Source organism: Rissa tridactyla, chromosome 6 (assembly GCF_028500815.1).
Source record: "Rissa tridactyla isolate bRisTri1 chromosome 6, bRisTri1.patW.cur.20221130, whole genome shotgun sequence".
NCBI lineage: Eukaryota > Metazoa > Chordata > Aves > Charadriiformes > Laridae > Rissa > Rissa tridactyla.
Window position 1 is genome coordinate 70,162,004 of NC_071471.1, and position 13,390 is coordinate 70,175,393.

The window sequence follows — 13,390 nt, forward strand, 5'->3', positions numbered from 1 at the left end:
CTGAACAACTCTAACCCCACTGTCCTTAAAGATTTGATTTGCTCAACGCTAATAGTGCTGCACATGAGGGGTGAAATGCAAAAGTTTGGGCAAAACTAAAAACCTTATCTGCACAAGACAAAGGCTTTACAGAGAGTCTAATAATATATTTCCCGTATTGCTTTATTTGCTACACATTCATCTTAGTCTTGGCCTTGGGATGTTGCTCATTTCTTATTATGGCTGATACTCAGTTGGCAAGATGAGAGAAGGTGAAATTCTGATTCAACACTTGCAGTCTGCTGGGTTTTTTTTAAAATTAACTAGTTGCTTACGGCATTTTTGTCTCTCTCACTGGTAACACGGAAATAGAAAGGTACAATGGTACATGTCATGCTCTGATAACAAGTTTAATTGTTTCAGCTTGAGGGGGATAACTGCGAGAAGATCTGACAGGTGCTGAAAAGGTTTTTCTTTACTCCCTTTAAACGTTCCTGAAACACAAAATGAAAACAAAAATTTCCCACTATAACTGTAAGCTGCCAGTGCTCACCCTCGCACTTACCCTGTGGAAGGGTTCATGATGCAACCCCCTTTATCGGTCGATGCTTTGCAGTTACAGCCCCTCTCCAATGTGTCATGATTCATTCCAAAATTGTGTCCCAGTTCATGAGCCAGGGTGACTGCTGCACCTAGAGGGTTTTCTGAGTGATCCTTAAAAAAACATAAAAGAACTAGTGAAGTGCATGTATAAAACCAACTCAAAATACACATTCCACCTCTAAGGTCCTATTGCCTGTCCTTGAAATGTTTTATAAACTTACCAACTGTAGTTATGCTGTTATTAAATGGACACAATCTTAAATTCATCCGCATATATTGAGTACAGACTGGGAATTTCAGGGCAGCCTATCTGTCCTGGCCATCCAGTTTCCGCAGCACATCAGACATTTGAGACCATTGGGCAACTTTGAACATCTGAACATCTCTTTATTTAGAGCTTAAAATCCCCCTGCTCAATAAATCCCCGAAACTCCCAAGACATGGCAGTGGCACAAAACAGGAACCCACCCAGATGTGGAGTGTTGGAAAGGCTTATGGGTGAGGACGAGGGAAAAACGAGAAGATCTGTCATGTCAGGAGATAAATTACAAATGCAGCAAGATACTTCACTTGGTCTATTTAATATTCTTAGAATCATGAAATAGTTTGGGTTGGAACGGACCTTTAAAGGCCACCTAGTCCAACCCCCCTGCCATGAGCAGGGACATCTTCAACCAGATCAGGTTGCTCAGAGCCCCATCCGCCCTGACCTTGAATGTTCCCAGGGACGGGGCATCTCCCACCTCACTGACCAACCAGAGCCAGTGTTTCACCACCATCAGTGTGAAACATTTCTTCCTTATATCTAGTCTGAATCTACCTTCTTTTAGTTTAAAGCCATTACCCCTCGTTCTATCACAACAGGTCCTGCTAAAATGTTTGTCTCCATCTTTCTTATAAGCCCCCTTTAAGTACCGAAAGGCCACAATAAGGTCTCCCTAGAGCCTTCTCTTCTCCAGGCTGAAGAACCCCAGACTGTTCTTTAATATCAGAAATTATATAATTCTTCAGACTGTTTGTTTAATGTCAGAAAGTCCAAGATTTCACAAGCCTTGTAAGAAAAGCCAAGTACCTTTGAAAACCTTCTTTTCAAAATGAAAGGGCAAAGCAAGTCAAAATCTTCGATGGCCTCTTGTTAAATATTCTAAATGTTGTAAGTGTCAAAATTGAAATATTAACATTAATCCTTGTTGAAATGGTGATTTTGGGGACAATTATTTCTGAGAAATTCACTGCATGCTCTGATTACAGCCTGCTGATCGGGCTGATGTTTTGGCTTAACCACAAGTAAGAGACCTTTCCACATTGATCGTTTTCTTTGAGGGAAAAAATTCCACTGTGTTCATATAAAAGCTTTCCCTAAAGGTATAAGCATGTAATATAAATGCATGATCCACTATTTATCAGCCAGTAAATGGAATCGCTATATATGCTGTAAGAGCATATATGAATATATTCAGTTTAAATAACTCTTAGTATCATCGGAGCCAACCTTCAGACTAAAAAGAAGTGAAAGGTAAAACTGTCTAAAACGTTAGCTATATGCTAATGAAGCCCTTAATGCATGATTTGGGGTAGATTTAAGTTTTTCTTCTTTCATCTGTCTGCACTAATATTTTTAGTAAATCATTCCTCAAATAGAAAACCAAACCAAAAAGAGAATACAGTCATTCTGAAAACTAGAAATGACTCCTTCTGCTTCTGGAATAAACCCAGAAGAATTTTACCTTTTGACAAAGGATCTCTTTTTAGTTTTTCCTGAATTTTAAAATTCTAATATAAAACATCACAGCCAGTTTGTGCGCAGTTATATTTTAAGATGCCTGTTTGCTGAAAGAAGCTGTACAACCTGTCCTAGTAAAAGAAACAACAGAGTAAACCTATCCACCAAAATAAGCTGTAATAATCAAGAAAATACGTGATCTTGCACAATGCCTACATATGGAGATGTCTTATCTAGTTACTGGTCACATACAGATTGATTTATCTTTGTACTCAAAGCAATTTATGAACTATTTAGAGAATTCAATGTGTTCAAACCTGATGTTATAAAAAGAGCGCAACCTCTCACTCAACTGGAAAACAATCCAGGACTGAAGATTAAGAAAATAATAATATAATTCCATATCATTTACCAGCAGCACACTGGAGTGATGCCTTGAAATTGGGGCTATATGGTCAAGACAGAAACTCCTCTAAGCTTTGAGCTACCTGGACAGAGAGCAAACAGCTCAGTTCTTCTTCATTTTGCCAGCCTCTCTTACTGAACAGAGATTATACTTATTTGAACACCTCTAAAGCTGGCAATTAAAATTAAAACCAAGAATTCACACAGTCCACTCTGAAACTAGAGCAATAAATGATTTGAAATGTAATTTGAGTCTTGGATAGGCAAACAATTATTACAGCCCATGCGGTTCTCATTACTTGCTCAGATCCACTTGGAATGCAATTTTATCAGTTTCTAGAGAGGGTTCTTAAAACAAGGAATGTGATGTCTCAGCAAAAGAGGTTATTTGAAAACAGAGTAAATGAAGATTATCAAAACAAACAGTGACATGTCCCATTTGATACTGAGACCATTTAAGTCTCACAAGGACTAAAGAAATGAATAGCAATGTGACTTTGATTTATTCCACCGGGGTCTTTTAAAGTTAACTTGAGCAGTAAAAGTCATTACCAAACAGTTTCACAACCACTGAGTAAGCAACCATCTACTGTTAAGCCATTATAAACTGTTGCACAAAGCACGCAGCTGCTTTCGGCCGAACTCTGCTTCATTCCACTGAGATTCAGATCAAATTGTAATAATAAAATATTGTCACCTACAGCTAGAACAGGAAAATGCTCCAGTCCTGGTACTTTCCATGCAGGTTCACTCAGTCGTAGGAATACATTTCCTAAACCACACTTCTGTTTCATTGGAGCAATTCTCTGAAATGTAAGTGCCTCAGTTCCGCTCTCATCATTTAGCCTAACTTCCCACTAAAGTCAATAAAAATTTGACTTGGGAGAGAATACTACATTACATTACGGCAACTCAGCAATATCTAACTTTTAAATCCACGAATTTAGCGGGCAATCTTTCGAAACAGAAGAATGAAGCCCGAATCACGTGTCAAAGACTTGCTTTAATGTCAACTTTTGTTTGGTCTTTCTATAACACGACAGAACCGTCACAGTAAAATAAAATTACAGTGCTCTTGATACACCAAAAGCTTCTCATACTCAGATGACTGCTCTTCCCACTTTGAGTTTCTCTTAAAATTAGTGGGAGACGGGGTGTCACCTACCACTGAGAGAATTCAGCCCTATCGAAAAGCAGAGAAGGGCAGGCTCTCAGGGAGGCACGGCAGAGGCATTTAAATCATAGAGTAGAGCTGAATAACTGCAAAAACAGGCAGGAAAATCAGATCATACAAGGATGACTCCAGTTGTTGTACTCAGATGTTATTTCTCATGCAGTCTCTCCATTCTCTTCTTTCAGAACAGCTTTGGGAGCTTTTTGGTATCGAGTGTTTGGAGTGGGATGAGGTTGGCTGAACTATAAGGATGGCCAAATGTTCAGTTGCCCAGTGTTGAGACAGTTGAGTTCTGTAGCCTCTCTGGTTAATAGTTATTCATTCTTTCATTTGAGTATCTGAGTATCTTCCAAATTTAGATGTTTCTTCTGTAGGTACCGATATACATAAAAACTTTTTTGTATATACCTGAATTAGCCTTTGTTAACTGCGGGGGGGGGAAGATTGGGCAGCTGCCCATTTGGGTTTCGAGGGTGAGTGTTTGCTTGTTTGGGATTTGGCTCCTTTTTGAGGGTTTGCTTAAAGAACTGGAAAGCATTTCTAGTTACGCTGTGCAAGCCTCGAGTTAATTTGCACCTCAAAAGTTTCAGCTGACTGAGGTGGGAGCCTCTGGGAAACATCGCTCTCCCCTGCACGACCGAGCTGCAGCCCGGCCCACGATTCATACTCAGACACTGGACTTCTCCTGGACGTATAAATCAGTCTCTCTGTCAGGTCCCTGAGAGCAATTAAAGAAACGCTGATTCTTGTTTTCTTGTAACCGTAATGAAATTTTTTTTTTGTTCTTTCTGTTTAGAACGACAGTTTCCAGAGTGAAGGCGACTGACTTTGCGGTAAAATACACTGTAGTGTATTTTAAAGCTTATGCTAAAAATTTAAAGGACAAAACAGTCATCATCAAGGGCATCTCTGGCTGCAGATAAAGCCAAAGCTGTGACTGCTGGCCTGAGGGTGAAATGGCTAAAATGGGGCTTCTGCCTCATGTGTGCCTTTGACAGGATTTGGAAGTGCACTGGGAGACTCCTACAGCTTCTTCCTCCTCTTTTCCTCCTTTTCCTTTTGTACCTATCGCCCAGGCACCCAGTGAAAAGCTGTTACAAACACCCATTAGAAACACAGCTTCTAAAGCTACCAAGAGACGGAAGCCTTTGTCTTTTCTACATTTTTGTTTCTCCAAATTATGTGATTTGATTGTTCTTTCTAACTCTCCTACACCTCAGCTTCCCTGCTTACCTCGTAAATTCTCCCAGTCTGGACCGTCTATACATCATCTTCCATCAATGCATACATCACCCCAGCTTGGCTTCTTGCCTAGCTGTCCAAGAGACCACAAAGGGGCCCTGCATTGTGGACCAACCTCAGCTTGGATGCTAGTTAAGAAGGAAGGAAATGCAGGAGCTTCAAGAGACTGTATCTCTGGGATTACCCTGCTATGTGGATTGTTTTGCGGCAAAAGCCTTAGTGTCCTGAGCTCCACGTTAGTCCCATAAAGCTTTGAAGAACTGGGAGCTTTGAGACCATGCAACCTTTGAGCGTTGTGCAATCCTGAGCTTCCACCTCATTTATGTAGCGATGTGCAGCTGAGGTGTCCAGCAGAGGTGGAGAGAACGACCACACCACCTGAGGTGCTGGAAATCTCCACAAAGCTGTAGAAAACACACAGGTTTTCAGCATGTGCAGGCTGAAATCGAGACTTTCTAAGAGATTTTTAGGGGTCCCTGGCTTTCTGCTCTGGAGTTGAGCTTTGAGGTCAGCAGCTGAGCCTGTTAGTGGCCTGCAAGCTGTGGGACTCCACATCTATTTTTATTTAAAGTACTTCTACTGCAAAGCTTAGTTTACACAGAAATTCTTTCCCCCTCTTTTGCACAGAACTGTTAAAAATAGTAAAAAAAAAAAAGAGTTCTGAAAAAAGAAGTTTCGGAACTACTTCCAGAAATTGGCTAAGATGTTTACTTGCATGTTCGTCATGTCTAGCACCTAACAACAGCATTACTAGTAATACTCTTTGAGAGAGGCTCAGGAAGAATAAATGCTGCCATTGTTTGCTCTCGTTCTCTGGTAATGCAATAAAATCACTGTGCTGCAAAGATGGAAAATAAGGCCTTACACAGGAAACTCTGTAAATACAGAATAAAATCAATATAATAAAAGATTCAGGATAGACTGTTGTTGCCTGTAACACTAGTATACCCAAGTGCATAACAAATACATCTTCTGGTTCTCATCTGTCACAGCACCTCAGCACCTGATTTAATGACAATTAGGAATGGAAGATTCTTGCAAAGTTGTCATGCTATAGTTTAATGCAGTATTTTATTTTTTTTTCACTATGGAAACTATGATTTACAAGCAATCTGAATGCGGATATAGATAATATTGAGACTGAAAATGGGACAAAAGGGGCTGATGTTCTGGTACAGAATACGGTGCTACAAAACTTGAGATCGTGTCGCACCAGTTGGGCCAGTTTCAAATCCTGCACTTTTACCACTTACCATGACGACCCCTCCAGACTGCTCTGCCGTGCACATGCTCATTATGGGCGCCATGCCAATGGTAGTCCCTTGGAAGTACACCCCGCTGCAGGAGGGAGGGAAAGGAGAAGAAGCACGGAATCACCACTCAATGCCAAGATACCGCCCTATTAGTTTTCAGTCTTGTATTTCTGCCAATCTCTAACAAAGATCCCATTTCAAATGTGTCAGCTCCAGACATTTGCAGGTTTAAAACAATGAAAAGCACAGATTAGTCATGCCGACTTGCCGAACTGACAATGACAGCATCCCTGCTGTGAGAAAGATCTGTTTGATCACCACCCTTTGGGTTTACTGCCATAACAGGACCCTTCTCCCCTTTCTTTTTTGCCCGACTGAAGTTGGGAATAGAAATACAAATGTAAAAATAATGTCTCTAGCTCAAAGAAGGGTTATTTTAATGCAGTGAAAAGTTTATATGCTACTTTTTTCAATACACTGCCTAGAATGCAATAATTCCAAACAAAGTATTACTATACATAGAGAGTGATCAAATATATAATAATGTAAGAATATCTATGTAACGAGTAAAGAGCTCCTTTTAATTACTAAGACGTCAGATTTGTTTATCTCCATAGTATAAAGAATGGTTCACGGATCAAAATGATACCTGGTTCAAGAAAGAGGTGTTTCTCTTACGTTTATTTTTTAAAGAGTGCTTTTACTTTGGGCATGTTTACTCAATTACTTTAGTCCAGGAAACAGCAGCAGGGTAAAAGATGTGTATGATTTAATTTTTAAGTCACAAATGCAAACGAATTGCCCAATTTAGCCTGCATTTTTAAGTCTACTGAGGTCTTTCTACTAACAAACAGGCTTCACATAGTGCCCCCTTAGCTCCTTTTGGGGTGAGGGCAGGACCGCCTTTTTCAGTAACGATTTAGACTGAGACCAGCTTAAACCCCTTGTAAATTCACACCATAAGTCTTTACCAGCTTATTACACATTTACACTTCTACATGAGTTGTATTCAGGAAAGGCCTACAAGTAACAGGGCTATTGCAGAGCTGTGGAAGGAAATTCATCCGAAGCATCTGCTGAAGGGCTCTGCAAAGCCCTTTTATGTTTGATGTTCGCAGAGGGGAAAGACAAACCCTCAGGAGCACCGGTGTTCCTCCCAACAGCTTAGCAACTGGGGAAGAATTCAGTACAGCTATCTTCAAATCACTGAAACCCCAGCCGATATTAAATACGGTGTCAAGTCTACCTTATCAGCTGTGCATTGTCATGGGGTTTACGAGGTAGTAGTTTTAGCTTTCTCCAGTCCAGAAACTCATGGAGGCTGGTGAAAGGGTCTTGAGAAATAGAGCACTTATCCATGTCATTCCATACTTCCACTCCAACCAGCGCTACTCGAATATTTAGTGGCCTATAGAACTAATAAGAAAAGAAAAATAGTAACATGTCTATAAAACCCATTTTAGACCACATTGGATTAGAATATTTCAACGGAAGCATAATGTGGATATGAACCTTTTTTGCAGAGGGTTAAATGGTCTCTTCTCCAGGGCAATAGTGAACACCTGATACGACTAACTCAGACAAAACATTTCCGTGACTTAGAGAAAACAGTTCCGACCTGACTAAATATAATATAATGTAATGCATTCAAAGACATCCAGAGATACATTACTTCTCTGTGTCCCACCCAAGTTTGGTATCTTCCTTCAAGATGAAACTCTGCAACTACCTTCACACATCCTTCACTTCTGGCCAGACTTGCTGCTCCAGCAGGTGACTCTCTCCATGGCTGCCCACCGTCATTAGCACCAACGAAATTCGAGAGGTAGAGGCAGCTGTGCTGTGCTGTACTATGGTTGCGGTCCAAAATAATAGCTGAAAATTAGCCAGAGTCATCGAGTTTTGTTCACAGCAGATAAAACCAAGGATTTTAGTGCTGTGGTCTACATACACTATTGTCACACTGGTAAATGCCACAGTTGCTACGAAAGGGGAGCCAGAGCAGCATTAACGATGGAGCAGAGATAACAATTCTAATGTGAGACTAATGTGAAGAAGGATTCAAGAATCGATCAAGTCCAGATTTTGCTGACAGTCTGAGAAAAGCATATACTAGATCTCTGTCTTGTTTATATGCATTACAGTCATTTGGATAACATTGCATTTGCTGGGCATAAATTAAGCATGAAACATAAATATATTATAATGTGCAAAATTAATTTTGAGCAGGTAACATATAAACACATATCCATCCTCCAGTAATAAGTCAGCGAGACAATTATGGAAGAGGTGGAGGTGTCTTCAGCAGCTTGTTTTTAATCAAGAATGCTTCTCCTTGAGTTATTGCCTTTGAAGTATCACTTGATAAGTTCTCAACTAAATTAAGACTCCCTCAGTTATAATTTCACTACTGGACTCCTAATTTTTTCTGGTCATACAGCCCAGCAAAAATAAACTTTGATTTGTTCAAAAACACTGTAGAGGACTCTTAGCATTTATTGTTAAGAAATTACTTCAAATACAAAAAATATAGTGTATGTCTCTCTCTTACTGCTCTCACTCAGCCATCAACTCCTCCTTCCTTAAGCACTGCATATTTTTAAATCTGCCACCTTCCTTGGGCTGTATATGTTATTGATACAATTGGACCCTCCCTTCCTGCTCAAAGGACTTTGTTCTCCAAATTCCTCCTCAAAATAAGCCCTTTCCTATGGGCTGTTCCATACGTGATTCTCCCCACCCTTTTCTCAGGTTAGTAAAATGCTAGGGCTAAATGGTGGATCTCCTTAGGAACAGTGCTTTCACAGATAGATGCATCCCATATGGTTCATGCATTGTTGAGCACTGCGCAGAGCAGAGCTTAGTACGCTAAAGGGCATACGAAAGGTTTAAGTTTACTTTTTGGGTTTTACTGGCTGGAGAGAAGCATTGCTCTTAAATACTGGAGTATTAAGAAAGCAGCAGGGTTAGCTCTTTGAAAAGTGGGTGGATAAGGAGATGTGGCAAAGGTTGAGAAAACTGCTGATCTGAGCATGGTGCTTTCTTAATGTACTAGTAGAAGAAACATAGATTTCACAACACCTTCAGAAAGTGTAGAAAGTTTGGAAAAAGTGAAGTAACGCTCATGTTCTTACCTTATCAACATAATTTGCGATTTCTATCAGCCTCTGCTTAATTTTTTCCACATCCTTGCCTTGTCTCTGAAACTTGGAAGGTAAAGGATCAATGTACTAGCAGCACAAATATTGTAGCATTTCCCCCCCAACAGCCACCTTACTCTGCCAGCAGTGTCCGTGATGTTTAGGGATTACGCAGTGCAACCGAAGGCCATCAGCGGACTCCTGTTGGCTTCGTGGGACCACAGTCTGCCTCAGAATAAGCACAGACTACGGGATAGGATTTTGGTTCTCACAAAAAGATTGTAAAATCCCTAAGTCTTACATAGGGATCTTTCGGGGACTGATTTGTGGAAAAGGCTCTTCTGTTAGCTGTTTAGCTCTTACCGCAGAGTGATTTTAATTCCCTAACTAGGAGTGTCCAGGGAGACAAAATGTAAGTAGCAAAATAATTCAAATCAAGATTGGGATCTATGGTTGCCATTCAACTCACTGGAACGTTTCTACAGTCAGTCCTGGTTGCTCGCTTTGAAGCTTTCTTTGCAAACTGTCAGGAAGGCAGTTGTGCTTCATGCAACCTGATGGTGAAGTACTGCTTGAAAAGCAAGTGCAGGAGGAATCTATTTTTCAGCACCAAAGGAGAATGTTTTTGAAGAAGTTGCAGAAAGGGTTAGTTAAAATCATCATTATAGAATGGTTTGGGTGGGAAGGGACCTTGAAGATCACCCAGTGCCACCCCCTGCCCTGGGCAGGGACACCTCCCACCAGCCCAGGTTGCTCCAAGCCCCATCCAGCCTGGCCTCGAACCCCTCCAGGGATGGGGCAGCCACAGCTTCTCTGGGCAACCTGGGCCAGGGGCTCACCACCCTCACAGCAAACAATTTCTTCCTCATATCCAATCTAAATCTCCCCTCTTTCAATTTAAAACTGTTACCCTTTGATCTATCTCTACACTCGTGGTAGAGTCCCTCCCCATCTTTCTTGTAGACCCCCTTTATAGCAAGGCTGCTATCAGGATCCTGGGCAGTGAATCTGCATTTGTCTCTTCCTGATCTACTGACAGATAGCCCAATTTTTTGAGAGTCAAATTCCCTATGAAGTATTGCAAGAAACTTTTACGATCTAGTTTCAACGTTGCCCTATCTTAATAGTGCCTTCCATTGCTTACCCCTAATTATGGAAGAAGCTTTACTTTTGAAAACCCCCATGTTACTATCCGAAGCTGATGGCTCACAATATCGTGGGAGCTGAACTGAGCTACCTGTTTCCCACCGGTGCTTCCCATAACTTTTTAGTTTTAAGTTTCTTACCTCACGATTATCTGCCACAATAACAAGCTCCACATACTTTGTTGTCTTCAGAGTCTCCCTCTTGTGCTGCCAAAAAACATGCAAATAGCATTTTGTTTTTTGCAATGTGACCCTTGGAATCAGCTCTTCCTCAGTCCAACAAAGCGCTTGCGAGAGCAGATACACAACATCTCAGATTTCCAAAGACTTCACTACATATAAATTGTTATTGTGTTCTTTCTCCTCATGGAAGTCTTCCTTTTATCTACCACAACAGAAATAGTCTACTTGGTACTTCCAAGAAAAAAAAACCACAAAAACACCCAAGATTTGATCACAGCAAGCAGGAAAGTGGTGCAAAGACTCTCTCAACCTTTCAGCTTTCTGCAGTTGAAATGTTTGAGTTATCTTTCCTCGCAGGAGAATCTCATCTCTAGCAGAAAGACCTTTGCTATTTCCAAGGCTCATTTAAAGAAATGATGAGATGACTTTTATCAAACATTGCACACAATAGATAAACTGGCTACTAAGAAAAATGAGAGATAAAGGGATATTGAGTGAAGCAGAGAAGAGATCAAGTGGTCAACTGATAATTCATGTAGGAAGAAAAATGGAAGAACAAAAACTGCAGAAAAAAACGGAATGAACTGTCAGCGTCTGGAGAAGCAAACTAATACTCTTAAAACAGAAGGCATACATTTAATTTTGTATCTCTATATTCATATAAAACAGCCGAACATGCTACTTGCAGTTCTAAATGCAGGTCTAAAAGAATCATAATATTTAGCTGCAAAAAGATCACTGAAGAAAAGGAAATGATTTCGTAATAGAACTAGTCATAGCACAGCTCCTCTGCTACCCTAAATTTAAGTGACCTATTAATGCCTGTAAAAGTTCCGTGATTTACAGCAGCTGAGCATCTATTCTATCATTCCTCCCTTGTTTCTGGAACAAGACAGTTAGGGAAAAGAGGTCTCAGCAGTATATCTGATCTTCATGCCAGAACTGAAGGAGCTTAAGCAGATGTATGACCTACTAATGACCACGATGTCTTGAACTAAACTAATGCTCTGTAACCTAAAACATGACTAAAGCTTTCCAAAGCAAACTGTTCCAAGGCAAACTGCATGATCTCCTAAGCTAAGTCAGTGCTGGACATCACCTTCGAGCCAAATTTCACAAAGGTTTCTTCACATTACCAAAGCATTCCTCTTTGTTATCTGCAGGCTAATGATTTTGAACATTTTACAAGAAGCATTGTGTTTCAGAGGAAAATGACCGATATAACCTTTAGTAACTCTGACTTTCAAACTCATATTTAATAGTGTTACACAGCCTTTGAACTACAGTAACTGAAGAATAGATAAGTTCCATTTGGACAGTATTTATGAAGTGAGAAAGCAGTAAAAGCTATCATTAACGAACTAAGCATCAATGATACAAACACTTCACAGGATTACACTTATTAGGGGGTCTGGCAAATGAGCTCAGGTAGATCTCCTGGTATTTGGGTTCTTTGTCACCCTTTTGTGAAACTGTCACCGCCATGGGGACATGGTGTGCGCAGAGACTTGGCGGACATGCCCACACCTCGTCTGTCACACAGACCATCAGCAGCGCCTGGTGATTATGCTGGCTGGGAACCAGGACACCAAGGAGTTACCATGTCCCCTCCTGCTGCTCCTGGAACAGCAGCAGATGCAATACAAAAGGGCCTTCCATGTCTCAGTGGACTTCAAATGGATCTGTTGTGCTCTGGCAGAGCTCGATTTACCTCCCTGCAAAATATATCAGACACGAGTGAGATGCCACGTAGGCAAATGAGCATGTAGGTTTTGTTTGTGGCAGAATTCCTCTCTCACACACTAAAAGACATAAACCTGAAATTTATTATGTCATCCTGATCAGAGATGTACCCCCAAGGCGCCTCTAGTCTTCTTCCAAGTGAAGAGTAAAAGATGAGACATGAAAATCCAGGTACAAAGATATAAGAAGAGCTCTGTTACATCAGTCAGTTTAAACCATCTACGCTCTGCCGAGAGTAAAACTGCTTGGACTGGAGAGGGTTAGCCTGAGAGAAACTGGCTAGCAGGGTATAATCATATAAGCCTCTGGTGACTGACTTGCATAACGAATCCATTCCTGTGATTTGCCCAAAGGCTATGCACAGTCCTTGGATACAATATTTATTTATAAAATGTACCTAATTATGACTTCTTTCAGCTTGCTTTCTGCAGCCAACCGCATCAATGCGCAATCCATTGCCTGAGTTAATCCTTCAGAATTAAAACGAAGAGTCAATACTACAGCCATGATAGATACACATGACGGGAGACAATACGCTTTGTGCTGCTGACCGCTGCCTGTCTCCCCTGCCACAGGACCATGTCAGGACCACACCTGATCCCATCACAAAGCCACTGTCCCGTGTCGCTGTATCCCTTCCTCATGCTCCCCTCCCTGGGAACCGGCATGGCTGAGGTTCACGCTGCAGTGTTGCAGCTCCTCTTTTTCTCCGTTGCCCCGAAAGGCTCAACTGCCTGATCTGTGGTCCACCAGCACCACCAAAAATGGCTATTTTGTGTGGCCACAGAGAAAAAAACATG

General features: G+C 41.0%; 1 protein-coding gene across 1 annotated transcript in view; it reads right to left on the reverse strand.

The window, feature by feature from the left end:
- ADAM12 (ADAM metallopeptidase domain 12) overlaps positions 1 to 13,390 on the reverse strand; it is a 189,906-nt gene that overhangs the window by 54,064 nt on the left and 122,452 nt on the right. Inside the window, exons 7-11 of the mRNA XM_054206751.1 lie at positions 10,806 to 10,871; positions 9,514 to 9,585; positions 7,626 to 7,795; positions 6,380 to 6,464; positions 545 to 693 (exon numbers count right to left, since the gene is read on the reverse strand). Of these exons, the coding sequence (XP_054062726.1) occupies positions 545 to 693; positions 6,380 to 6,464; positions 7,626 to 7,795; positions 9,514 to 9,585; positions 10,806 to 10,871 (542 nt within the window). The remainder of the gene's footprint in view (positions 1 to 544; positions 694 to 6,379; positions 6,465 to 7,625; positions 7,796 to 9,513; positions 9,586 to 10,805; positions 10,872 to 13,390) is intronic.